The sequence below is a fragment of the Lonchura striata genome, chromosome 29, assembly GCF_046129695.1.
Source record: "Lonchura striata isolate bLonStr1 chromosome 29, bLonStr1.mat, whole genome shotgun sequence".
Taxonomy (NCBI): domain Eukaryota; kingdom Metazoa; phylum Chordata; class Aves; order Passeriformes; family Estrildidae; genus Lonchura; species Lonchura striata.
This window is the reverse complement of record NC_134631.1, coordinates 573,452-601,339: the sequence shown is the minus strand read 5'-3', so window position 1 is coordinate 601,339 and position 27,888 is coordinate 573,452. Positions and strand designations below refer to the sequence as shown.

Below are 27,888 nucleotides of genomic sequence, written 5' to 3'. Positions count from 1 at the left end.
GTGGTATTCTGGGTGTTTTTGGTGTATTTTGGTGTATTTTGGGGTGTTTGTGTGGTGGTTTTGGTGTATTTTGTGGTGTTTTGGGGCGTTTTCTGGGCGTTTGGGGTATTTTTGGGTATTTTGGGGTGTTTTGGGGTGTTTTCGGTGTTTTTGGTGTATTTTGGGGCGTTTTTGGTGTATTTTGGGGTATTTTGGGGCGTTTTTGGTGTATTTTGAGGTCTTTTGGGGTGTTTTTGGGGTATTTTGGGGCATTTTTGGGTATTTTTGGGATGTTTTGGGGGCGTTTTGGGGCATTTTTGGGGTGTTTTCAGTGTATTTTGGGGTGTTTTTGGTGTATTTTGGGGTGTTTTTGGTGTATTTTGTGGCGTTTTTGGTGTATTTTGGGGTGTTTTGGGGTATTTTTGGGGTGTTTTGGGGCATTTTTGGGGTGTTTTCGGTGTATTTTGGGGCGTTTTTGGGGTATTTTGTGGCGTTTTTGGTGTATTTTGGGGTGTTTTCGGTGTATTTTGGGGTGTTTTTGGTGTATTTTGTGGCGTTTTTGGGGTATTTTGGGGCGTTTTTGGTGTATTTTGGGGTGTTTTTGGGTAGTTTTGGGGTGTTTTGGGGTATTTTTGGGGCGTTTTTGGTGTATTTTGTGGTGTTTTGGGGTGTTTTCGGGGCGTTTGGGGTATTTTTGGGTATTTTGGGGTGTTTTGGGGTAGTTTTGGGGTGTTTTCGGTGTTTTTGGTGTATTTTGGGGTATTTTGGGGCATTTTTGGGTATTTTGGGGGTATTTTTGGGGTATTTTCGGGTATTTTTCGGGTATTTTAGGTTGTTTTGGGGGTATTTTTGGGGTATGTTTGGGTGTTTTGGGGTATTTTGGGGTGTTTTGGGGTGTTTTGGGGGTATTTTTGGGTGTTTTTGGGGTATTTTTTGGGTATTTTGGGGGTATGTTTGGGTGTTTTGGGGTATTTTTGGGTGTTTTGGGTGTATTTTGGGGTGTTTTGGGATATTTTTGGGGTATTTTGGGGTGTTTTGGGGTATTTTTGGGGTGTTTTGGGGTATTTTGGGGCGTTTTGGGGTATTTTGGGGCGGTTTTGGGGTATTGTGGGGCGTTTTGGGGTGTTTTTGGTGTATTTTGGGGTGTTTTGGGTGTGTTTTGGGGTGTTTTGGGGTGTTTTGGGTGTATTTTGGGGTGTTTTGGGGTATTTTTGGGGTATTTTGGTGTATTTTGGGGCGTTTTTGGTGTATTTTGGGATATTTTTGGAGTATTTTTGGGGTGTTTTGGGGTATTTTTGGGGCGTTTTTGGCTGACCTGCAGCAGGTCCCCGCAGGCGGCCGCCAGCAGCCCCCTCTGGCTGAAGTCGAGGGGCGCCGCCCCCGCCGGGACCCCCCATTCCCGCAGGACCCCCAGAGTCCGCAGGTCGAAAATCCGAATTTTCCGGTCCAGCCCCGACGTGGCCAGCAGCCTGCGGGGGAGCCCAAAACCCGGGAAAATTCACCCAAAATCCGCCCAAAATCCGCCCAAAATTCACCCAAAATTGGAGAAAAATTCACCCCAAAACCCACCCGAAATCACCACAAAATCCACCCAAAATTCACCCCAAAATCCACCCGAAATTTGCCCCAAAATTGGAGAAAAATTCACCCCAAAACCCACCCGAAATCACCACAAAATCCACCCAAAATTCACCCCAAAATCCACCCGAAATTTGCCCCAAAATTGGAGAAAAATTCACCCCAAAACCCACCCGAAATCACCACAAAATCCACCCAAAATTCACCCCAAAATCCACCCGAAATTTGCCCCAAATTGGAGAAAAATCCACCCCAAAACCCACCCGAAATCACCCCAAAATCCACCCAAAATTCACCCCAAAATCCACCCAAAATCTGCCCCAAATTGGAGAAAAATCCACCCCAAAATGTGCCCGAAATCCCCCCAAATCCACGGGAATCCCCCCAAAAAGCCCCAAATTCCCGGAATTCCCGGAATTCCAGCCAAAACCCCCCCAAATCCCTGGAAATTCCCCCAAAACCCCTGCAAATCCATGGAAATCCCCACAAAATCCATGGAAATCCCCCCAAAAAGCCCCAAATTCCTGGAATTCCGGCCAAAATCCCCACAAATCCATGGAAATCCCTCCAAAATCCATGGAACCCCCCCAGATTCCCTGAATTCCTGGAATTCCAGCCAAACCCCCCCCCAAATCCCTGGGAATCCCCCCCAAATTCCCCAAATTCCCGGAATTCCAGCCAAAACCCCCCCAAATCCCTGGAAATCCTCCCAAAAAGCCCCAAATCCCTGGGAACCTCCCCCAAAATCCCTGGAAATCCCCCCAAAAAGCCCCAAATTCCTGGAATTCTGGCCAAACCCCCCCCAAATCCCCGGGAACCCCCCCCAAATTCCCGGAATTCCTGGAATTCCGGCCAAAACCCCCCCAAATCCCTGGAAATCCCCCCAAAATCCATGGAAATTCCCCCAAAATTCCCCGAATTCCCGGAATTCTGGCCAAACCCCCCCCCCAAATCCCCGGGAACCCCCCCCAAATTCCTGGAATTCCCGGAATTCCAGCCAAAACCCCCCCAAATCCATGGACATCCCCCCAAAATCCCCCCAAATCAAAGGAAATCCCCCCAAAATCCATGGAAATCCCCTCAAAATTCCCCGGAATTCCCGGAATTCCAGCCAAAACTCCCCCAAATCCCTGGAAATTCCCCCAAAACCCCCCCAGATCCATGGAAATCCCCCCAGATCCATGGGAATCCCCCCAAAATCCATGGAAATTCCCCCAAAATCCATGGAAATCCCCCCAAATCCATGGAAATTCCCCCAAAATCCATGGAAATTCCCCCAAAATCCATGGAAATCCCCCCAAAATCCATGGAAATCCCCCCAAATCCATGGAAATTCCCCCAAAATCCATGGAAATCCCCACAAAATCCATGGAAATCCCCCCAAAATCCATGGAAATTCCCCCAAATCCATGGAAATCCCCCAAAACCCCTGCAAATCCATGGAAATCCCCCAAAATCCATGGAAATCCCCCAAAATTCCCCGAATTCCTGGAATTCCAGGCAAAACCCCCCCAAATCCCTGGAAATTCCCCCAACACCCCTGCAAATCCATGGATATCCCCCCAAAATCCATGGAAATCCCCCCAAAATTCCCGGAATTCCGGCCAAAACCCCCCCAAATCCCTGGAAATTCCCCCAAAACCCATGGAAATCCCCCCAAAATTCCCCGAATTCCTGGAATTCCGGCCAAACCCCCCCCCAAATCCATGGAAATTCCCCCAAAAAGCCCCAAATCCATGGAAATTCCCCCTAAAATTCCCGGAATTCCGGCCAAAACCCCCCCAAATCCCTGGAAATCCCCCCAAAATCCATGGAAATTCCCCCAAATCCATGGAAATTGCCCCAAAATCCATGGAAATCCCCCCAAAATCCATGGAAATTCCCCCCAAAATCCATGGAACCCCCCCAAAATTCCCGGGATTCCTGGAATTCTGGCCAAAACCCCCACAAATCCATGGAAATCCCCCCAAACCCCCCCCAAATCCCTGGAAATTCCCCCAAAATCCATGGAAATCCCCCCAGAATTCCCCAAATTCCCGGAATTCCAGCCAAAACCCCCCCAAATCCATGGAAATTCCCCCAAAATCCATGGAAATCCCCCCAAAATCCATGGAAATCCCCCCAAAAATCCCCAGAATTCCCAGAATTCCGGCCAAAACCCCCCCAAATCCATGGAATTCCCCCCCAAATTCCCGGAATTCCTGGAATTCCGGCCAAAACCCCCCCAAATCCCTGGAAATTCCCCCAAAACCCCTGCAAATCCATGGAAATCCCCCCAAATCCCTGGAAATTCCCCCAAAATCCATGGAAATCCCCCCAAATCCATGGAAATCCCCCCAAAATCCATGGAAATCCCCCAAAATCCATGGAAATACCCAGAAAATCCATGGAAATCCCCCCAAAATTCCCCGAATTCCCGGAATTCCAGCCAAACCCCCCCAAATCAAAGGAAATCCCCCCAAAATCCATGGAAATCCCCCCAAAATCCATGGAAATTCCCCCAAAATCCATGGAAATCCCCCCAAAATCCATGGAAATCCCCCCAAATCCATGGAAATTCCCCCCAAAATCCATGGAAATCCCCCCAAAATCCATGGAAATCCCCCCAAATCCATGGAAATTCCCCCCAAAATCCATGGAAATCCCCCCAAAATCCATGGAAATCCCCCCAAAATCCATGGAAATCCCCCCAAATCCATGGAAATTCCCCCAAATCCATGGAAATTCCCCCCAAAATCCATGGAAATCCCCCCAAAAATCCATGGAAATCCCCCCAAATCCATGGAAATTCCCCAAATCAAAGGAAATCCCCACAAAATCCATGGAAATTCCCCCAAAACGCCCCAAATCCATGGAAATCCCCCCAAAATTCCCCAAATTCCCGGAATTCCGGCCAAACCCCCCCCATAATCCATGGAAATCCCCCCAAAAAGCCCCGAATTCCTGGAATTCCAGCCAAAACCCCCCCAAAATCCCTGGAAATTCCCCCAAAACCCCCCCAAAATCCATGGAAATCCCCCCAAAATCCATGGAAATTCCCCCAAAATCCATGGAAATCCCCCCAAATCCATGGAAATTCCCCCAAAATCCATGGAAATCCCCCCAAATCCATGGAAATTCCCCCAAAATCCATGGAAATTCCCCCAGAAAGCCCCAAATCCACGGAAATCCCCCCAAAATTCCCGGAATTCCAGCCAAACCCCCCCCCCAAATCCCCGGGAACCCCCCCCAAATTCCTGGAATTCCCGGAATTCCAGCCAAAACCCCCCCAAATCCATGGACATCCCCCCAAAATCCATGGAAATCCCCCCAAAATTCCCCGAATTCCGGCCAAAACCCCCCCAAATCCCTGGAAATTCCCCCAAAACCCCTGCAAATCCATGGAAATCCCCCCAAAATCCCTGGAATTCCGGCCAAACTCCCCCCAAAATCCCTGGAAATCCCCCCCAAATTCCCGGAATTCCGGCCAAACCCCCCCCAAATCCCTGGAACCCCCCCAGATTCCGGGAATTCCGGGAATTGCGCGCACCGGCCGGCGGCGTCGGCGGCGAGGCCGCGCACGGCGCCGCGGTGCGCCAGCAGCCGCAGCACCGGCTCCTCCACCGTGGGCGTCCACATGGAAACCATTCCTGGGGCAAAAAAACGGGATTTTGGGAAAAAGGAAAAACCAAAAAAAATCCGAAAACACCCAGAAAATCCCCAAAATCAAAAAAAATCCCGGGAATTTGGGGTGAAAATGGTGAAAATTCCATGAAATTTCAAAGAAACGTCCCCCCCGCCACTCTGAGGAAAGTTGTCGGAATTTGGTGGAATTTTCCCCGGAATTTCCTCCCTCGAATTCAAGAGGATTTTCCGGAAATCCGAGGAAATCTCCCAAATCCAAGTGGGAAGTCCCAAATTCCAGCAGGAACACCCAAAATCCGAAGAAATTCCCCCAAAATTCCATTGGGGACCTCCCAAAATCCAGTAAAATATCCAAAATTCCAAATTCCATTGGGGACCTCCCAAAATCCGAAGAAATTCCCCCAAAATTCCATTGGGGACCTCCCAAAATCGGAAGAAATTCCCCCAAAATTCCATTTGGAACCTCCCAAAATCCAATAAAATATCCAAAATTCCAAATTCCATTGGGGACCTCCCAAAATCGGAAGAAATTCCCCCAAAAATTCCATTGGGGACCTCCCAAAATCCGAAGAAATTCCCCCAAAATTCCATTGGGGACCTCCCAAAATCCGAAGAAATTCCCCCAAAAATTCCATTGGGGACCTCCCAAAATCCAAAGAAATTCCCCCAAAATTCCATTTGGAACCTCCCAAAATCCAATAAAATATCCAAAATTCCAAATTCCATTGGGAACCTCCCAAAATCCCAACGGGAATCTCCCCAAATCCAGCAGGATTTTCCTAAAATCCCCCAAAAATTCCATCAGAGAGATCCCAGATCCAACCAAATCCCCAAAATCCAAAGAAATTCCCCCAAAATTCCATTGCGAACCTCCCAAAATCCGATAAAATACCCAAAATTCCACCAGGAACCCCCAAAATCCAATAAAATCTCCCAAATCCCGTCAGGAATTCCCAAAATTCCCAATTTACCCCATTTTTTTCCCTTTCCCTCCATTTTTTTTCACATTTCCACCCTGGTTTTCCTCTTTCTCCCCCATTTTTTCCTGGTTTTCCCAATTTTCCCACGTTTTTCCCCATTTTTGCCCCCATTTTTTCCCATTTTCCCGCCGTTTCCCTCCATTTTTTCCCATTTTTTCCCATTTCCCCCCCATTTTCAGCCATTTTCCCCCATTTCCCCCCGTTTTTTCCCATTTCCCCCCGTTTTTTCTCATTTTCCCATTTTTTCCCATTTCCCCCATTTTCTCCCTTTTTTCCCTGTTTTTTTCCCCCCGTTTTTCCCATTTCCTCAGGTTTTTCCCCTTGTTTATTCCTCGTTTTCTGCCTTTTTTTCCTGTTTTCTCCGTTTTTTCCCCATTTTTCCCGTTTCCCGCCCGTTTTCCCGTGTTTCCCACCCTTTTTTCCTGGTTTCCCCGTGTTTTCCGCCTGTTTTTTCCGTTTCCCCTGGTTTTTTTCCCCATTTCCTGCCTGTTTTTTCCTGTATCCCGTGTTTTCCCCGAGTTTTCCCCCATTTTTCCCCGTTTCCCTGTTTCTCCCTGTTTCCCCCCCATTTTCCCCATTTTTTCCCCGTTTTTCCCCATTTTTTCCCCGTTTTTCCCCGTTTTTTTACATTTTTTTCCCGTTTTTTCCCGTTTTCCCGTGTTTTTGCCCCATTTTCCTCACCGTTGGCGTGTCCCAGCAGGACGCCGGCGCTGGCCGGGCTCTGGGCCATTTCTCCCTGTGTTTTCTCCCCGTTTTCCCCGTTTTTTCCCCGTTTTTTCCCCATTTTTCCCCGTTTTTTCCCGTTTTTTCCCATTTTTTTCCCGTTTTTTCCCGTTTTCCCGTGTTTTTGCCCCATTTTCCTCACCGTTGGCGTGTCCCAGCAGGACGCCGGCGCTGGCCGGGCTCTGGGCCATTTCTCCCTGTGTTTTCTCCCCGTTTTTCCCCATTTTTTCCCCGTTTTTTCCCCATTTTTTCCCCGTTTTTCCCATTTTTTCCCCGTTTTTTCCCGTTTTCCCGTGTTTTTGCCCCATTTTCCTCACCGTTGGCGTGTCCCAGCAGGACGCCGGCGCTGGCCGGGCTCTGGGCCATTTCTCCCTGTGTTTTCCCCATTTTTTCCCCGTTTTTCCCGTTTTTTCCCCGTTTTTCCCGTTTTTTCCCGTTTTCCCGTGTTTTTGCCCCATTTTCCTCACCGTTGGTGTGTCCCAGCAGGACGCCAGCGCTGGCCGGGCTCTGGGCCATTTCTCCCTGTGTTTTCTCCCCATTTTTTCCCCGTTTTTTCCCCATTTTTCCTAGTTTTTCCCCATTTTTCCCCGTTTTTTCCCGTTTTTTCCCATTTTTTTCCCGTTTTTTCCCGTTTTCCCGTGTTTTTGCCCCATTTTCCTCACCGTTGGCGTGTCCCAGCAGGACGCCGGCGCTGGCCGGGCTCTGGGCCATTTCTCCCTGTGTTTTCTCCCATTTTTTCCCCATTTTTTCCCCGTTTTTCCCATTTTTCCCATTTTTTTCCCGTTTTTTCCCGTTTTCCCGTGTTTTTGCCCCATTTTCCTCACCGTTGGCGTGTCCCAGCAGGACGCCGGCGCTGGCCGGGCTCTGGGCCATTTCTCCCTGTGTTTTCTCCCGGTTTTCCCCGTTTTTTCCCGTTTTTTTCCCCGTTTTTTCCGTTTTTTCCCATTTTTTCCCCGTTTTTTCCCGTTTTTTCCCATTTTTTCCCCGTTTTTTCCCGTTTTCCCGTGTTTTCGCCCCATTTTCCTCACCGTTGGCGTGTCCCAGCAGGACGCCGGCGCTGGCCGGGCTCTGGGCCATTTCTCCCTGTGTTTTCTCCCCGTTTTTCCCGTTTTTTCCCCGTTTTTTCCCCATTTTTCCCCATTTTTTCCCCGTTTTTTCCCGTTTTCCCGTGTTTTTGCCCCATTTTCCTCACCGTTGGCGTGTCCCAGCAGGACGCCGGCGCTGGCCGGGCTCTGGGCCATTTCTCCCTGTGTTTTCTCCCCGTTTTTTCCCCATTTTTTCCCATTTTTTCCCCGTTTTTCCAGTTTTTTCACATTTTTTTCCCGTTTTTTCCCGTTTTCCCGTGTTTTTGCCCCATTTTCCTCACCGTTGGCGTGTCCCAGCAGGACGCCGGCGCTGGCCGGGCTCTGGGCCATTTCTCCCTGTGTTTTCTCCCATTTTTCCCCATTTTTTCCCCGTTTTTTCCCCATTTTTCCCCGTTTTTTCCCGTTTTTTCCCATTTTTTTCCCGTTTTCCCGTGTTTTTGCCCCATTTTCCTCACCGTTGGCGTGTCCCAGCAGGACGCCGGCGCTGGCCGGGCTCTGGGCCATTTCTCCCTGTGTTTTCTCCCCATTTTCCCCGTGTTTTCCCCATTTTTCCCCATTTTTTCCCATTCTTTCCCCGTTTTTCCCCGTTTTTTCCCATTTTTCCCCGTTTTTTCCCGTTTTCCCGTGTTTTTGCCCCATTTTCCTCACCGTTGGCGTGTCCCAGCAGGACGCTGGCGCTGGCCGGGCTCTGGGCCATTTCTCCCTGTGTTTTCCCCCCATTTTCCCCATTTTTTCCCCGTTTTTTCCCTGTTTTTTCCCATTTTTTTGCATTTTTTTCCCGTTTTTTCCCATTTTCCCGTGTTTTTGCCCCATTTTCCTCACCGTTGGCGTGTCCCAGCAGGACGCCGGCGCTGGCCGGGCTCTGGGCCATTTCTCCCTGTGTTTTCCCCCCATTTTCCCCATTTTTTCCCCGTTTTTCCCCGTTTTTCCCATTTTTTCCCGTTTTTTCCCGTTTTCCCGTGTTTTCGCCCCATTTTCCTCACCGTTGGCGTGTCCCAGCAGGACGCCGGCGCTGGCCGGGCTCTGGGCCATTTCTCCCTGTGTTTTCTCCCCGTTTTCCCTGTTTTTTCCCATTTTTTCCCCGTTTTTTCACATTTTTTTCAATTTTTTCCCCGTTTTTCCCATTTTTCCCCGTTTTTTCCCGTTTTCCCGTGTTTTTGCCCCATTTTCCTCACCGTTGGCGTGTCCCAGCAGGACGCCGGCGCTGGCCGGGCTCTGGGCCATTTCTCCCTGTATTTTCTCCCCGTTTTTCCCGTTTTTTCCCCATTTTTTCCCCGTTTTTTCCCGTTTTTCCCATTTTTTTCCCATTTTTTCCCATTTTCCCGTGTTTTCACCCCATTTTCCTCACCGTTGGCGTGTCCCAGCAGGACGCCGGCGCTGGCCGGGCTCTGGGCCATTTCTCCCCGTTTTTCCCGTTTTTTCCCCGTTTTTTCCCATTTTCCCCCGTTTTTTTCCCGTTTTTCCCCGTTTTTCCAGTTTTTTCCCGTTTTCCCGTGTTTTTGCCCCATTTTCCTCACCGTTGGCGTGTCCCAGCAGGACGCCGGCGCTGGCCGGGCTCTGGGCCATTTCTCCCTGTGTTTTCTCCCATTTTTTCCCCATTTTTTCCCCATTTTTCCCCGTTTTTCCCATTTTTCCCATTTTTTTCCCGTTTTTTCCCGTTTTCCCGTGTTTTTGCCCCATTTTCCTCACCGTTGGCGTGTCCCAGCAGGACGCCGGCGCTGGCCGGGCTCTGGGCCATTTCTCCCTGTGTTTTCTCCCGGTTTTCCCCGTTTTTTCCCGTTTTTTTCCCCGTTTTTTCCCCGTTTTTCCCCGTTTTTTCCCCGTTTTTCCCCGTTTTTTCACATTTTTTTCCCGTTTTTTCCCGTTTTCCCGTGTTTTTGCCCCATTTTCCTCACCGTTGGCGTGTCCCAGCAGGACGCCGGCGCTGGCCGGGCTCTGGGCCATTTCTCCCTGTGTTTTCTCCCCGTTTTCCCCATTTTTTCCCCATTTTTCCCCGTTTTTCCCTGTTTTTTTGCATTTTTTTCCCGTTTTTTCCCGTTTTCCCGTGTTTTTGCCCCATTTTCCTCACCGTTGGCGTGTCCCAGCAGGACGCCGGCGCTGGCCGGGCTCTGGGCCATTTCTCCCTGTGTTTTCTCCCCGTTTTTTCCCCGTTTTTTCTCCATTTTTTCCCCATTTTTTCCCCGTTTTTTCCCGTTTTTTCCCCGTTTTTCCCCCGTTTTTCCCATTTTTTCCCCGTTTTTTCCCGTTTTCCCGTGTTTTTGCCCCATTTTGCTCACCGTTGGTGTGTCCCAGCAGGACGCCGGCGCTGGCCGGGCTCTGGGCCATTTCTCCCTGTGTTTTCTCCCCGTTTTTTCCCGTTTTTTCCCGTTTTTTCCCCGTTTTTCCCCCGTTTTTCCCATTTTTTCCCATTTTTTCCCGTTTTCCCGTGTTTTCACCCCATTTTCCTCACCGTTGGCGTGTCCCAGCAGGACGCCGGCGCTGGCCGGGCTCTGGGCCATTTCTCCCTGTGTTTTCTCCCCATTTTCCCCGTTTTTCCCCGTTTTTTCCCCGTTTTTCCCCGTTTTTCCCATTTTTTTCCCGTTTTTTCCCGTTTTCCCGTGTTTTTGCCCCATTTTGCTCACCGTTGGCGTGTCCCAGCAGGACGCCGGCGCTGGCCGGGCTCTGGGCCATTTCTCCCTGTGTTTTCTCCCCGTTTTCCCCGTTTTTTCCCCATTTTTTCCCCGTTTTTCCCCGTTTTTTCCCATTTTTTCCCCGTTTTTTCCCGTTTTCCCGTGTTTTTGCCCCATTTTCCTCACCGTTGGCGTGTCCCAGCAGGACGCCGGCGCTGGCCGGGCTCTGGGCGGCGGCGGCGGCGCGGCCGCAGCGCGTTCGCAGCGCCGGCAGCGCTCGGCCCTCGGACACGTCCACGAAGCGCAGCAGCCCCCGCTCGCTCTGAGGGGAAAAAACGGGGTGAAAAACGGGGAAAACGGGAAAAACGGGGGAAAACGGGGAAAACGGGGAAAAACGGGGAAAACGGGGGGAAAAACGGGGAAAAATGGGGAAAACGGGGGGAAAATGGGGAAAACGGGGGGAAAAACGGGGAAAACAGGAAAAACGGGGGAAACACACGGGGAAAATGGGGGGAAAAATGGGAGAAACGGGAAAAATGAGGAAAACAGGGAAAACACATGGGGAAAACGGGAAAAACGAGGGAAAAACAGGGAAAACAGGAAAAACGGGGGGAAAAACGGGGAAAACACACGGGGAAAACACACGGGGAAAACACACGGGGAAAACGGGGGGAAAAATGGGAGAAACAGGAAAAACGAGGAAAACGGGGAAAACACACAGAGAAAACGGGGGGAAAAATGGGAGAAACGGGAAAAACGGGGGAAAACGTGGAAAACACACGGGGAAAACGGGGGGAAAAACGGGGAAAACACACGGGGAAAACGGGGGGAAAAACGGGGAAAACACACGGGGAAAATGGGGGGAAAAACGGGGGGAAAAACGGGGAAAACGGGAAAACACACGGGGGGAAAAACGGGGAAAACACACGGGGAAAACGGGGGGAAAAACGGGGAAAACAGGAAAAACACACAGGGGGAAAAACGGGGAAAACGGGAAAAACAAAACGTGAAAAACGGGGGGAGGACAAGGGGAAAACGGGAAAAACAAACGGGGTGAAAAACGGGGAAAACGGGAAAAAAACACGGGGGGAAAATGGGGAAAACGGGAAAAACAGGGTGAAAAACGGGGAAAACACACGGGGAAAATGGGGGGAAAAACGGGGAAAACGGGAAAAACAAACGGGGGGAAAAATGGGGAAAACGGGAAAAACAAACGGGGGGAAAAATGGGGAAAACGGGAAAAACAAACAGGGGGAAAAATGGGGAAAAATGGGGAAAACGGGAAAAACAAAAGGGGGGAAAAACGGGAAAAACGGGAAAAACAAACGGGGGGAAAAATGGGGAAAACGGGAAAAACAAACGGGGGGAAAAACGGAAAAAACACACGGGGAAAACGGGGGGAAAAACAGGGAAAACGGGAAAAAAACACGGGGGGAAAAACGGGCTGAAAAACGGGGAAAACGGGAAAATCAAACAGGGTGAAAAACGGGGAAAACGGGAAAAACAAAACGTGAAAAACGGGGGGAGGACAAAGGGAAAACAAACGGGGGGGAAAAACGGGGTGAAAAATGGGGAAAATGGGAAAATCAAACAGGGGGAAAAATGGGGAAAATGGGAAAAACAAAACATGTGAAAAACGGGGGGAGAACAAGGGGAAAACCGGGAAAACGGGAAAATTAAAGGGGGTGAAAACCGGGAAAAACACACGGGAAAACGGGGGGAAAAACAGGGAAAACGGGAAAAACACACGGGGGGAAACACACGGGGAAAACGGGGGGAAAAACGGGGAAAACGGGAAAAACGAAACATGTGAAAAACGGGGAAAACGGGAAAAACAAATGGGGGGAAAAATGGGGAAAACGGGAAAAACGAAACGTGAAAAACGGGGGGAGGACAAGGGGAAAACGGGAAAAACAAACTGGGGGAAAAACAGGGAAAACGGGAAAAACGGGGGGAAAACACGGGGAAAACGGGAAAAACAAATGGGGCGAAAACCAGGAAAAACGGGAAAAACAAATGGGGCGAAAACCGGGAAAAACGGGAAAAACAAATGGGGTGGAAAACAGGAAAAACGAACGGGGAAAACGGGGGGAAAAACGGGGAAAACGGGAAAAACAAACGGGGGGAAAAACAGGAAAAACACACGGGGAAAACGGGGGGAAAACGGGAAAAACGGGAAAAACACACGGGGAAAACGGGGTGAAAAACGGGGAAAACGGGAAAAATGGGGGAAAAACGGGGAAAACACACGGGGAAAACGGGGGAAAACAGGAAAAACAAACGGGGGGAAACACACGGGGTGAAAAACGGGAAAAACACACGGGAAAACGGGGGGAAAAACGGGGAAAACAGGAAAAACAGGAAAAACACACGGGGGGCAAAACGGGGAAAACGGGAAAAAAGGGCTGAAAAACGGGGAAAACACACGGGGAAAATGGGGGGAAAAACGGGGAAAATGGGAAAATCAAACAGGCTGAAAAACGGGGAAAACGGGGGGAAAACAGGAAAAACAAATGGGGTGAAAAACGGGAAAAACGGGAAAAACAAACGGGCTGAAAAAACAGGGAAAACGGGAAAAACAAACGGGGTGAAAAACGGGGTGAAAAAACGGGGAAAACGGGAAAATCAAACGAGGTGAAAAAAGGGGAAAATGGGAAAATCAAACGGGGTGAAAAACGGGGTGAAAAATGGGGAAAATGGGAAAAACACACGGGAAAAACGGGGTGAGACCCGGGGAAAATGGGAAAAATGGGAAAAACAAACAGGGAAAACGGGGTGTGACCAAGGGGAAAATGGGAAAAACGGGGTGAAACATGGGGAAAATGGGAAAAACAGGTGGAAAACTGAAAAAAGGGGAAAACAGGGGGGAAAACGGGAAAAAAAGGGGGAAACGGGGAAAAAACGGGGAAAAAAGGGGGAAAAAGGGGCAAAACAAGGAAAACGGGTGGAAAACGGGGAAAAACGGGGGGAAACGAGAAAAAATGGGGGAAAATGGGAAAAAATGGGGGGAAATGGGAAAAAACAGGGGGAAATGGGAAAAAATGGGGGGAAATGGGAAAAAACGGGGGGAAAACAGGGAAAAAATGGGGAGGAACGGGAATTCCAGGAGCAGAATTCCCAGGAAATTCCGGAGCACCCAAAAAATGGCCCAAAAATGGACAAAATCCAAGGGAAAATCAACCAAAATGCTTAAAAAGTCCCTCAAATTGCTGGATTTTGCCCAAAATCGCCCCAATTTTGCCCAAATTTGGGGTTTTTTTCCCCGGACTGACCACGGCAGCCAGCAGGAAGTGCCAGGGCAGGAATTCCAGGTGCAGAATCCCAGGAAATCCTCCAAAAATGGGCAAAAATCAGCCGAAAATGGTAAACCAATGGCTAAAAATGGCGATTTTTGCCCAAAATCGGCTGTTTTTTCCCCAAATTTGGGGTTTTTTTCCCGGGACTGACCACAGAAGCCAGCAGGAAGTGCCAGGGCAGGAATTCCAGGTGAAAAAACCCAGAAAATTCCTCCAAAATCAGCCAAAAATGGGCAAAAATCAGACAAGAATGGGAAAAATGCAGCTAAAAATGGCGATTTTTGCCCAAAATCGGCCGTTTTTTGTCCAAATTTTGGGTTTTTTTCCCTGGACTGACCACGGCAGCCAGCAGGAAGTGCCAGGGCAGGAATTCCAGGTGAAAAAACCCAGAAAATTCCTCCAAAAATGGGCAAAAATGGGCAAAAATCAGCCAAAAATGGTAAACCAATGGCTAAAAATGGCGATTTTTGCCCAAAATCGGCAGTTTTTTCCCCAAATTTTGGTTTTTTTTCCCCGGACTGACCACGGCAGCCAGCAGGAAGTGCCAGGGCAGGAATTCCAGGTGAAAAAACCCAGAAAATTCCTCCAAAATCAGCCAAAAACGGGCAAAAATCAGACAAGAATGGGAAAAATGCAGCTAAAAATGGCGATTTTTGCCCAAAATCGGCCGTTTTTTCCCCAAATTTGGGGTTTTTTTCCCCGGACTGACCACGGCAGCCAGCAGGAAGTGCCAGGGCAGGAATTCCAGGTGCAGAATTCCCAGGAATTCGGGCAGCACGTGGATCTCCAGGCCTTGGCTGTCGTAGATGTGCAGCCGGCGCTGCGCCACCGCCAGCAGCGACTCGCTGTGCAGCCACCTGGAAAACACGGGATTTTGGGGTGAAAAAACGGGATTTTGGGAAAATTACACAGGTTTGGGGGGAAAAAACGGGATTTTGGGAAAATTAAACGGGTTTGGGGTGGAAAAACGGGATTTTGGAGTGAAAAAACGGGATTTTGGGAAAATTAGAGGAGTTTGGGGGGAATAAATGGGATTTTGGGGTGAAAAAACGGGATTTTGGGAAAATTACACAGGTTTGGGGGGAAAAAATGGGATTTTGGGGGGAAAAACGGGATTTTGGGGTGAAAAAATGGGATTTTGGGAAAATTACAGGGGTTTGGGGGGAATAAATGGGACTTTGGGGGGAAAAAACGGGATTTTGGGAAAATGACAGGGGTTTGGGGGGAATAAATGGGATTTTGGGGAAATGACAGGGGTTTGGGGGGAAAAAACGGGATTTTGGGGTGAAAAAACGGAATTTTGGGAAAATTACACGGGTTTGGGGGAAATAAATGGGATTTTGGGGAAATTACACGGGTTTGGGGGGAATAAATGGGATTTTGGGGGGAAAAAACGGGATTTTGGGAAAATTACAGGGGTTTGGGGGGGGAAAACGGGATTTTGGGGGAAAAAACCGGGATTTTGGGAAAATTACAGGGGTTTGGGGGGAATAAATGGGATTTTGGGGGGAAAAACCGGGATTTTGGGAAAATTACGGGGGTTTGGGGGAAAAAACGGGATTTTGGGGGAAAAAACGGGATTTTGGGGGGAAAAAACGGGATTTTGGGAAAATTACGGGGGTTTGGGGGACAAAATGGGATTTTGGTTGAAAAACCGGGATTTTGGGAAAATCACAGGGGTTTGGGGGGAAAAACCGGATTTTTCGGGGAAAAAACGGGATTTTGGGGTGAAAAACCAGGATTTTGGGAAAATTACAGGGGTTTGGGGGGGAAAAATGGACCCAGTCCCTCCCAGTTCCCTCCCAGTCCATTCCCAGTTCCCTCCCAGTTTATCCCAGTCCATCCCAGTTTGTCCCAGTCCATCCCAGTCCATCCCAGTATCCCCCAGTCCCCATTTCCCCCCAAAAATCCGATTTTTTCCCATTTTCCCCCCGATTTTTCCCGTTTCTTCCCAGATTTTTTCCCCGTTTTTTGCTCCCAGTTTGTCCCAGTTTATCCCAGTCCCTCCCAGTTCCTCCCAGTATCCCCCAGTCCCCATTTCCCCCAAAAAATCAGATTTTTCCCATTTTTTCCCGATTTTTCCCGTTTCTTCTCCGATTTTTTCCCCGTTTCTTGCTCCCAGTCCCTCCCAGTATAAACCAGTTCCCCCAGTCCCACCTGAGGTCCCTCCCAGTTCCTCCCAGTTCATCCCAGTCCCTCCCAGTTCCCTCCCAGTTCCTCCCAGTCCCTCCCAGTCCCTCCCAGTTCATCCCAGTTCCCTCCCAGTCCCTCCCAGTACAAACCAGTCCCACCTGAGGTCCATCCCAGTCCCTCCCAGTTCATCCCAGTCCATTCCCAGTTTGCCCAGTCCCACCTGAGGTCGCTCACTGGTTCTCCCAGTTCCTCCCAGTCCCTCCCAGTCCATTCCCAGTCCCTCCCAGTCCCTCCCAGTACAAACCAGTCCCACCTGAGGTCCATCCCAGTCCCTCCCAGTTCATCCCAGTTCCCTCCCAGTCCCTCCCAGTACAAACCAGTCCCACCTGAGGTCGCTCACTGGTTCTCCCAGTCCCTCCCAGTCCCTCCCAGTACAAACCAGTCCAAACCAGTCCCACCTGAGGTCGCTCACTGGTTCTCCCAGTCCAAACCAGTCCCTCCCAGTCCAAACCAGTCCCTCCCAGTACAAACCAGTCCCACCTGAGGTCGCTCACTGGTTCTCCCAGTCCCTCCCAGTCCCTCCCAGTCCAAACCAGTCCCACCTGAGGTCGCTCACTGGTTCTCCCAGTCCCTCCCAGTCCATTCCCAGTCCCTCCCAGTCCCTCCCAGTACAAACCAGTCCCACCTGAGGTCCCTCCCAGTCCCTCCCAGTCCCTCCCAGTCCCTCCCAGTCCCTCCCAGTCCCTCCCAGTCCAAACCAGTCCCACCTGAGGTCGCTCACTGGTTCTCCCAGTCCCTCCCAGTCCCTCCCAGTACAAACCAGTCCCACCTGAGGTCGCTCACTGGTTCTCCCAGTCCCTCCCAGTCCCTCCCAGTCCCTCCCAGTCCCTCCCAGTACAAACCAGTCCCACCTGAGGTCGCTCACTGGTTCTCCCAGTCCCTCCCAGTCCCTCCCAGTCCCTCCCAGTCCCTCCCAGTCCAAACCAGTACAAACCAGTCCCACCTGAGGTCGCTCACTGGTTCTCCCAGTCCCTCCCAGTCCCTCCCAGTCCCTCCCAGTCCAAACCAGTACAAACCAGTCCCACCTGAGGTCGCTCACTGGTTCTCCCAGTCCCTCCCAGTTCCTCCCAGTCCCTCCCAGTACAAACCAGTACAAACCAGTCCCACCTGAGGTCGCTCACTGGTTCTCCCACGCTGAACTCGCTCAGGAGGCGCCGCTGGGCCCAGTCCAGGGCGGCCACGTGACCCCGGCGGCCTCCCAGTAAGAGATACCTGCAAACTGGGATTTACTGGGAGGGACTGGGGGGGACTGGGATGGGACTGGGACGGACTGGGATGAACTGGGAGGGAACTGGGAGGGACTGGGAGGGACTGGGACAAACTGGGATGGACTGGGAGGGACTGGGAGGAACTGGGAGGGACTGGGAGGAACTGGGAGGGACTGGGAGGGACTGGGAGGGACTGGGAGGAACTGGGAGGGACTGGGAGGGACTGGGAGGGAACTGGGAGGGACTGGGAGGAACTGGGATGGACTGGGAGGGACTGGGAGGGAACTGGGAGGGACTAGGAGGAACTGGGATGGACTGGGAGGGAACTGGGAGGGACTGGGAGGGAACTGGGAGGGACTCGGAGGGACTGGGAGGGACTGGGAGGAACTGGGATGGACTGGGAGGGAACTGGGAGGGACTGGGAGGGACTGGGAGGGACTGGGAGGAACTGGGAGGGACTGGGAGGGACTGGGAGGGACTGGTACAAACCGGTCCATACTGGTTTATACTGGTCTTTATCAGTCCGTACTGGTTTATACTGGTCTGTACCAGTCCATACTGTTGTGTGTCATTTTGTACTGGTTTATACTGGTCCATACTGGTTTATACTGGTCTCTATCAGTCCGTACTGGTTTATACTGGTCTGTACCAGTCCATACTGGTCTGTGTCAGTCCGTACTGGTTTATACTGGTGCTCACCTGCCGGTGCGGTCGTAGTCCGTACTGGTCTGTACTGGTTTATACTGGTTTCTATCAGTCCATACTGGTTCATACTGGTCTGTATCAATCCATACTGGTCTGTACTGGTTTCTATCAGTCCATACTGGTTTCTATCAGTCCGTACTGGTCCATACTGGTCCATACCGGTCCGTACTGGTCTATACTGGTCTATACTGGTCTATACTGGTGCTCACCTGCCCGTGCGGTCGTAGTCTGTACTGGTCCGTACTGGTCCATACTGGTCCATACCGGTCCATACTGGTTTATACTGGTCTATACTGGTCCATACTGGTGCTCACCTGCCCGTGCGGTCGTAGTCCGTACTGGTCTGTACTGGTTTATACTGGTCCGTACTGGTTTCTATCAGTCCATACTGGTCCATACTGGTTTATACTGGTCCATACTGGTCCATACCGGTCCATACTGGTTTATACTGGTCTATACTGGTGCTCACCTGCCCGTGCGGTCGTAGTCTGTACTGGTCCGTACTGGTTTATACTGGTCCGTACTGGTTTCTATCAGTCCATACTGGTTTATACTGGTCTATACTGGTCCATACTGGTCCATACTGGTTTATAGCGGTCCATACTGGTCTATACTGGTCTATACTGGTCTATACTGGTGCTCACCTGCCCGTGCGGTCGTAGTCTGTACTGGTCTGTACTGGTTTATACTGGTCCGTACTGGTTTCTATCAGTCCATACTGGTCTATACTGGTCTATACTGGTCCGTACCGGTCCATACTGGTTTATACTGGTTTATACTGGTTTATACTGGTGCTCACCTGCCGGTGCGGTCGTAGTCCGTACTGGTCTGTACTGGTTTATACTGGTCTGTACTGGTTTCTATCAGTCCATACTGGTCCGTACTGGTCCGTACCGGTCCGTACCGGTCCATACTGGTTTATACTGGTTTATACTGGTGCTCACCTGCCGGTGCGGTCGTAGTCCGTACTGGTCTGTACTGGTTTATACTGGTCCGTACTGGTTTCTATCAGTCCATACTGGTTTCTATCAGTCCATACTGGTTTATACTGGTCCATACCGGTCCATACTGGTTTATACTGGTCTATACTGGTCTATACTGGTGCTCACCTGCCGGTGCAGTCGTAGTCCGTACTGGTCTGTACTGGTTTATACTGGTCCGTACTGGTTTCTATCAGTCCATACTGGTCCGTACTGCTCTGTACCGGTCCATACTGGTCCATACTGGTCTATACTGGTCCATACTGGTGCTCACCTGCCCGTGCGGTCGTAGTCCAGCCGGTAGGGCCCGAACTGCTCCAGGCGCAGCTCAAAGCGCTGGGAGAGACCCGGATCAGCGCCCGGATTCCCGGGATTCCAAACATTCCCAACGTGCCCGGAATTCCCGACATTCCCAAAAAATCCTGACGTTCCCGACATCCCCAACATTCCCAAAATTCCCGGAATTCCCAACATTCCCAGAATTCCCGACGTTCCCAGAATTCCCGGAATTCCCAACATTCCCAAAATTCCCAATGTTCCCGGAATTCCCAACGTTTCCGGAAATCCCAATATTCACAGAATTCCCAAAAGTCCTGACGTTCCCAGAATTCCCAACATTCCCAACATTCCTGGAATTCCCAACATTCCCAGAATTCCCAACATTCCTGACGTTCCCAGAATTCCCAACATTCCTGACGTTCCCAGAATTCCCAACATCCCCAAAACATCCGGAATTCCCGACATTCCCAAGATTCCCAGAATTCCCAATGTTCTCAGTATTCCCAAAATTCCTGACATTCCCAGAAATCCCAAAATTCCCCAAATTCCCAAAACTCCCAACAATCCCAAAAATCCCCATTTTCCCCAAAAATTCCCATTTTACCCCAAAATTCCCATTTTTTCCCCCAAAATTCCCATTTTCCCACAAATTCCCATTTCCCCCCAAAATTCCCATTCCCCCCCCAAAATCCCAATTTTTCTCCCCCAAAATTCCTATTTTTTCCCCAAAATTCCCATTTTCCCCAAAAATCCCCATTTCCCCCCAAAATTCCCATTTTTCCCCCAAAATTCCCATTTTTCCATCCAAAATTCAAATTTCCCCCCAAAATTCCCATTTTTCCCCCCAAAATCCTTGCTTTTCCCCCAAACTTCCCATTTTTTCTCTCCCAAATTCCCTTTTTTCCCCCAAAAAAATCCCATTTTCCCCCCCCAAAATTCCCATTTTTCTGTCCAAAATTCCCACTTTCCCATGCAAATTCCCATGTTTTCCCCAAAATTCCCATTTTCCCCCAAAATCCCCATTTCCCCCCAAAATCCCCATTTCCCACCCAAATTCCCATTTTCCCCCCAAAATCCCCATTTTTTCCCCAAAATCCCATTTTTCCCCCAAAATCCCCATTTTCCCCCCAAAATCCCCATTTTTCCCCAAAATCCCCATTTTTCCCCCCAAATCCCCATTTCCCCCCCAAAATCCCCATTTCCCCCCCAAAATCCCCATTTCCCCCCCAAAATCCCCATTTTCCCCCCAAAATCCCCATTTTTCCCCCCCAAAAATCCCCATTTTCCCCCCAAAATCCCCATTTCCCCCCCAAAATTCCCATTTTCCCCCCAAAATCCCCATTTCCCCCCAAAATCCCCATTTTCCCCCCAAAAATCCCCATTTTCCCCCCACAATCCCCATTTCCCCCCAAAATCCCCATTTTTCCCCCAAAATCCCCATTTTTTCCCCCCCAAAATCCCCATTTCCCCCCCAAAATCCCCATTTTTCCCCCCCAAAATCCCCATTTCCCCCCCAAAATCCCCATTTTTCCCCCAAAATCCCCATTTTCCCCCCAAAATTCCCATTTTTCCCCCCCAAAATCCCCATTTCCCCCCCAAAATCCCCATTTTTCCCCCAAAATCCCCATTTTTCCCCCAAAATCCCCATTTTCCCCCCAAAATCCCATTTTCCCCCCCAAAATCCCCATTTTTTCCCCCAAAATCCCCATTTTTCCCCCAAAATCCCCATTTCCCCCCCCAAAATCCCCTTTTTTCCCCAAAATCCCCATTTTCCCCCCAAAATCCCCATTTTCCCCCAAAATCCCCTTTTTCCCCCCAAAATCCCCATTTTTCCCCCCAAAATCCCCTTTTTTCCCCCAAAATCCCCATTTCCCCCCAAAATCCCCATTTTTCCCCCAAAATCCCCATTTCCCCCCAAAATCCCCATTTTTCCCCCCAAAATCCCCATTTTTCCCCCCAAAATCCCCATTTTTCCCCCAAAATCCCCATTTCCCCCCCAAATTCCCATTTTCCCCCCAAAATCCCCATTTCCCCCCCAAAATCCCATTTTTCCCCAAAATCCCCATTTTTCCCCAAAGTGTCGTTTTTTGGCATTTTCCCGTTTTCCCCCGTTTTCTCCCCGTTTCCCACCTTGGCGCCGCTGCCGATGTCGACGTTCCGGACGATTTCGCTCTGCGGGATCCGCGCCGGCTCCTGCCCCGGCTCCGCCTCCAGGAACCTGCCCGGCCCAAAATCCCCTTTTTTAACCCCAAAAATCATTCCTTTTGTAGCCCCCAAAATCCCCTTTTTTAGCCCCAAAAATCCCCTTTTTTAGCCCCAAAAATTCCCTTTTTGTAGCCCCCAAAAATTCCCTTTTTCTTCTAAAAAATTCCCTTTTTCTCCTAAAAATTCCCTCTTTTTTAACCCCAAAAATTATTCCTTTTTTAGCCCCCAAAATCCCCTTTTCTAGCCCCAAAAATTCCCTTTTTTTAGCCCCAAAAATTCCCTTTTTCTCCTAAAAAATCCCTCTTTTTTTGCCCCAAAAATTCCCTTTTCTAACCCCAAAAATTATTCTTTTTTTAACCCCCAAAATCCCCTTTTTTAGACCTAAAAATTACTTTTTAGCCCCAAAAATTCCCTTTTTCTCCTCAAAATTTCCCTCTTTTTAGCCCCAAAAATCCCCTTTTTTAGCCCCCAAAATCCCCTTTTTAGCCCCAAAAATCCCCTTTCTTAGCCCCAAAAATTCCCTTTTTTTAGCCCCAAAAATTCCCTTTTTCTCCTAAAAATTCCCTCTTTTTTTGCCCCAAAAATTATTCCTTTTTTAGCCCCAAAAATTATTCCTTTTTTAGCCCCCAAAATCCCCTTTTTTAGCCCCAAAAATTCCCTTTTTGTAGCCCCCAAAATTCCCTTTTTCTCCTAAAAAATCCCTCTTTTTTTGCCCCAAAAATTATTCCTTTTTTAACCCCCAAAATCCCCTTTTTTAGACCCAAAAATTCCTTTTTAGCCCCAAAAATTCCCTTTTTCTCCTCAAAATTTCCCTTTTTTTTGCTCCAAAATTTCCCTTTTTTAGCCCCAAAAATCCCCTTTTTTAGCCCCAAAAATTCCCTTTTTCTCCTCAAAAATTCCCTTTTTCAGATCCAAAAATTCCTATTTTTAGACCCAAAAATTCCCTTTTTTCCCAAAAAAACTTCTCTTTTTCTCCTCAAAATTCCATTTTTTTCCCCAAAAATTCCCTTTTGTTCCTGAAAATTCCCTTTTCTCTCCCCACAAAATTTCCCTTTTTCTCCTCAAAATTCCCTTTTTTCTCCTCAAAATTCCTTTTTTTTCCTTAAAAACTTCCCTTTTTGTTCCTCAAAATTCCCTTTTTTAGCCCCAAAAATTCCCTTTTTTAGCCCCAAAAATTCCCCTTTTCAACTCAAAACTCCATTTTTTTCTCCACCCAAAAAATTCCCTTTTTGTTCCTCAAAATTCCCTTTTTTAACCCCAAAAATTCCCTTTTTTAGCCACAAAAATCCCTTTTTAGCCCCAAAAATGATTCCTTTTTTAACCCCAAAAATTCCCTTTTTTCTCCCCAAAACTTCCTTTTTTTCCCTCAAAAATCTGCTTTTCTCCCCTAAAAATTTTCTTTTTTTCTCCTCGAAAATCACCTTTTTTTCTCTCCCAAAAATACATTTCTTCACCTCAAAATTCCCTTTTTCCCCATAAAATTCTCTTTTTCCTCCTCAAAAAATTCCCTTTTTGTTCCTCAAAATTCCCTTTTTTAGCCCGCCAAGAAATTATCTTTTTCTCCTCAAAATTCCCTTTTTTAACCCCAAAAATTCCCTTTCTTAGCCCCGAAAAATCCCTTTTTTATCCCCAAAAATTGCCTTTTTTTCTCTTCAAAATTCCATTTTTTAGCCCCAAAAATTCCCTTTTTCTGCCCCAAAAATTCCCTTTTTCTGCCCCCAAAATCTCCTTTTTTTTCCTCTTCAAAATTCCCTTTTTTCCCAAAAAAAATCCCTTTTTCTCCTCAAAATTCCATTTTTTCTCCCCCCAAAAAATTCCTATTTTATTCCTCAAAAAAAATCCCTTTTTTAACCCCGAAAATTCCCTTTTTTAACCCCAAAAATTCCCTTTTCCTCCTCAAAATTCCCTTTTTTAGCCCCCAAAAATTCCATTTTCTCCTTAAAATTCCCTTTTTCCCCCCTAAAATTCCCTTTTTTCTCCCCAAAATTTTGGGATTGTTTGGGGATTTGGGATCACTCCAGAATTTCGGGATGGTTCCGGGATTTTGGGAATTGGGGATTTTGGGAATTGGGGAATTCAGAATTTTGGGAATTGGGGATTTTGGGAATTGGGGATTTTGGGAATTCGGGAATTCAGAATTTTGGGAATTTGGGAATTGGGGAATGCAGGATTTTGGGAATTCAGTAATTGGGGAATTCGGGATTTTGGGAATTGGGGAATTGGAAATTCAGGAATTGGGGAATTTGGGAATTCAGGAATTTGGGAATTGGGGAATTGGAGATTTCGGGAATTCAGGATCTCGGGAATTGGGGAATTCAGGAATTCGGGATTTTCGGGAATTCGGGAATTCAGGATTTCAGGAATTGGGGAATTCAGGATTTTGGGAATTCGGGAATTGGGGATTTCGGGAATTGGGGAATTCAGGATTTTGGGAATTGGGGAATTCGGGATTTTTGGGAATTCGGGAATTGGGGAACTCGGGATTTTGGGATTTCGGGATTCGGGAATTGGGGAATTGGAGATTTCGGGAATTCAGGATTTCGGGAATTGGGGAATTCAGGATTCTGGGAATTCGGGATTTTGGGAATTCAGGATTTTGGGAATTGGGGAATTGGAGATTTCAGGAATTCAGGATTTTGGGAATTCGGGATTTTCGGGAATTGGGGATTTCGGGAATTGGGGAACTCGGGATTTTGGGAATTCAGGAATTCGGGAATTGGGGAATTGGAGATTTCGGGAATTCAGGATTTCAGGAATTGGGGAATGCGGGATTTTGGGAATTCAGGAATTCGGGATTTTTGGGAATTCGGGATTTTTGGGAATTCGGGAATTGGGGATTTTGGGAATTGGGGAATTCAGGATTTTGGGAATTCGGGATTTTTGGGAATTCGGGAATTGGGGATTTCGGGAATTGGGGAACTCAGGATTTTGGGATTTCGGGATTCGGGAATTGGGGAATTGGAGATTTCGGGAATTGGGGATTTCGGGAATTGGGGAATTTGGGATTTTGGGAATTCGGGATTTTTGGGAACTCGGGATTTCGGGAATTCGGGATTTTTGGGAATTCGGGAATTGGGGAATTCGGGAATTGGGGAACTCGGGATTTTGGGATTTCGGGATTCGGGAATCTCACCCCGGCTCCTCGGGCAGCAGCTTTTCCCATCTCGCCGCTTTCTCCGCCGCCGACTTTTCCCGAATTCCCAAATTTTTCAGCTGCCAGCGGAGCCGGGGGGCGACGGCGCGGGGCTGGGGGCGAGGGGTCAGCACCCCAAAATTCCCAAAATTCCACCCAGATCCCCCCAAAATTCCACCCAGATCCCCCCAAAATTCCCCCAATTCCCCAAAATTCCACCCAGATCCCACCAAATTCCCAGAATCCCACCCAGACCCCCCCAAAATTCCCCAAAATCACACCATTCCCCCAAAATTCCGAAAATTCCACACAAATTCCCTCAAAATTCCCAAAATTCCACCCAGATCCCCCCAAAATTCCCCCAATTCCCCAAAATTCCACCCAGATCCCACCAAATTCCCAAAAATTCCCACCCTGACCCCACCAAAATTCCCAGAATCCCACCCAGACCCCCCCAAAATTCCCCAAAATCACACCATTCCCCCAAAATTCCGAAAATTCCACACAAATTCCCTCAAAATTCCAAAAATTCCACCCAGATTCCCCCAAAATCCCCACAATTCCACTCAGATTCTCCCCAAAATTCCCCCGAATTCCACCCAGATCCCCCAAAAATCTCCTCATTTCCCACAAAATCCCCTCAGGATTCCCCAAAATCCCCTCAGGATTCCCCAAATCCTCTCAGGATTCCCCAAAATCCCCTCAGGATTCCCCAAAATCCCCTCATTTCCCCCCAAATTCACTCAATTCCAAAAAAATCCCCTCAGGACCCCCCAAATCCCCTCATTGTCCCCCAAAATCTCCTCATTTCCCCCCAAAATCTCCTCAGGACCCCAAAATCCCCTCATTTCCTCCCAAAATCTCCTCATTTCCCCCAAAATCTCCTCATTTCCCCCAAAATATCTCCTCTATTTCCCATAAAACCCCCTCATTGCCCCCCAAAATCCCCTCATTTCCCTACCCAAATCTCCTCAGGACCCCCAAAATCTCCTCATTTCCCCCCAAAATCTCTTCATTTCCCCCCAAAATCTCCTCATTTCCCCCCCAAAATCCCCTCAGGACCCCCAAAATCCCCTCAGGACCCCCAAAATCTCCTCAGGATCCCCCAAAATCTCTCCTATTTCTCATAAAATCCCCTCAGGACCCCCCAAATCTCCTCATTCCCCCCAAATCCCCTCAGGACCCCAAAATCCCCTCATTTCCCCCCAAAATCCCCTCATTTCCCCCCAAAATCCCCTCATTTCCCCCCAAATCTCCTCATTTCGCCCCAAAATCTCCTCAGGATTCCCCAAAATCTCTCCTATATCCCATAAAATCTCCTCATTCCCCCCAAAATCCCTTCAGGACCCCCCAAATCCCCTCAGGACCCCCCAAATTCACTCATTTCCCCAAAAATCTCCTCATTTCCCCCCAAATCCCCTCATTTCCCCAAAATCCCCTCAGGATTCCCCCAAAATCTCCTCAGGATCCCCAAAATCTCCTCAGGACCCCCAAAATCTCTCCTATTTCCCATAAAATCCCCTCAGGACCCCCAAACTCCCTCAGGACCCCCCCAAAATCCCCTCAGAACCCCCAAAATCCCCTCAGGATTCCCCAAAATCTCTCCTATTTCCCATAAAAATCCCTCATTCCCCCCAAAATCCCTTCAGGACCCCCCAAATCCCCTCAGGACCCCCCAAATTCACTCATTTCCCCCCAAATCCCCTCATTTCCCCCAAAATGTCCTCATTCCCCCCAAAATCCCCTCAGGACCCCCCAAATCCCCTCTTTTCCCCCCAAATCCCCTCATTTCCCATAAAATCTCCTAATTTCCCCCCAAATCTCCTCATTCCCCCCAAATCCCCTCAGGACCCCCCAAATTCACTCATTTCCCCCCAAAATCTCCTCATTTCCCCCAAAATCTCCTCATTTCCCCCCAAACCCCCTCATTCCCCCAAAATTCCCTCAGAACCCCCCAAAATCTCCTCAGGATCCCCCAAAATCTCTCCTATTTCCCATAAAATCCCCTCACGACCCCCAAACTCCCTCAGGACCCCCCAAAATCCCCTCAGGACCCCCCAAATCCCCTCAGGATTCCCCAAAATCTCCTCAGGATTCCCCAAAATCTCTCCTATTTCCCATAAAAATCCCTCATTCCCCCCAAACTCCCTTCAGGACCCCCCAAAATCCCTTCAGGAACCCCAAATTCACTCTTTCCCCCCCAAATCTCCTCATTTCCCCCCAAAATCTCCTCATTTCCCCCAAAATCCCTTCAGGACCCCCCAAATTCACTCTTTCCCCCCAAAATCCCCTCAGGACCCCCCAAAATCTCCTCATTTCCCCCAAAAATCCCTTCAGAACCCCCCAAATCCCCTCAGAACCCCCCCAAATCCCCTCATTTTCCCCCAAAATCTCCTCATTTCCCCCCAAAATCTCCTCAGGACCCCAAAATCCCCTCATTTCCTCCCAAAATCTCCTCATTTCCCCCAAAATATCTCCTCTATTTCCCATAAAACCCCCTAATTGCCCCCCAAAATCCCCTCATTTCCCTACCCCAAAATCTCCTCATTTCCCCCCAAAATCTCTTCATTTCCCCCCCAAAATCCCCTCAGGACCCCCCCAAAATCCCTTCAGGACCCCCCAAAATCTCCTCATTTCCCCCCAAAATCTCCTAATTTCCCCCAAAATCCCCTCATTTCCCATAAAACCCCCTCAGGATTCCCCCAAAATCCCCTCAGGATTCCCCAAAATCTCTCCTATTTCCTATAAAAATCCCTCATTCCCCCCAAAATCCCTTCAGGACCCCCCAAATCCCCTCATTCCCCCCAAAATCCCCTCATTCCCCCCCAAATTCACTCTTTTCCCCCCAAACCCCTCATCCCCCGGTTCACTCAATTCCCCGGTACCGCTCTCTCGCCGCTCTCCCGCAGGAACCGCTTCACTCCGGCCCGCGGCACCGGCGCCGGCCCGGGGAACGGGTCCGTCCTCTGCGGGGGAAGCACCCTCAGCTCAGGACCCCCCAAAAATCCCCCGGGGACCCCCAAAATCCGCCCGAATTTGGGCATTTTCCCCCTCCCTTCCCTCCCTTCCCCTCACTCACCCCGGACACGCCGCCCGCCATCGCCACCGCGTGCGCGCGCCACGCCCACTTCCCCAGGCGCAGCCAATCGCGATGAAGCGCGGGCAAAGCGTGGCCAATCAGAGCGAGGCGGCGCGGGGAAGGGGTTGAGGGCGGAGGCGCCATCTTGGTGTAGGGCAAGGCGGGTATTGAGTGAAGCGCGGGCGCCATCTTTGCTGTGGGCAGCGCCATCTCTGTCGAGGGCGGCACCATT

General features: G+C 49.3%; 1 protein-coding gene and 1 long non-coding RNA gene across 2 annotated transcripts in view; both read right to left on the bottom strand.

Annotated features, from left to right (window-relative positions):
* WDR46 (WD repeat domain 46) overlaps positions 1-24,642 on the bottom strand; it is a gene marked incomplete at its 5' end in the record, with an annotated part of 37,500 nt that extends 12,858 nt beyond the window's left edge. The window contains 8 exons of the mRNA XM_077788920.1: positions 1,295-1,448; positions 5,087-5,186; positions 10,765-10,900; positions 14,584-14,731; positions 17,175-17,279; positions 19,235-19,296; positions 21,370-21,457; positions 24,578-24,642. Coding sequence (XP_077645046.1) covers positions 1,295-1,448; positions 5,087-5,186; positions 10,765-10,900; positions 14,584-14,731; positions 17,175-17,279; positions 19,235-19,296; positions 21,370-21,457; positions 24,578-24,642 — 858 coding nt within the window. The remainder of the gene's footprint in view (positions 1-1,294; positions 1,449-5,086; positions 5,187-10,764; positions 10,901-14,583; positions 14,732-17,174; positions 17,280-19,234; positions 19,297-21,369; positions 21,458-24,577) is intronic.
* Positions 24,643-24,674: 32 nt separating this feature from the next.
* On the bottom strand, positions 24,675-27,679 carry LOC110480018 (uncharacterized). The gene is made up of 3 exons (XR_002467037.2): positions 27,657-27,679; positions 27,463-27,543; positions 24,675-24,690 (listed from the first exon to the last, which is right to left on the bottom strand). It is a non-coding gene; the product is annotated as an uncharacterized LOC110480018 (long non-coding RNA).
* Between the last annotated feature and the right edge of the window lie 209 nt (positions 27,680-27,888).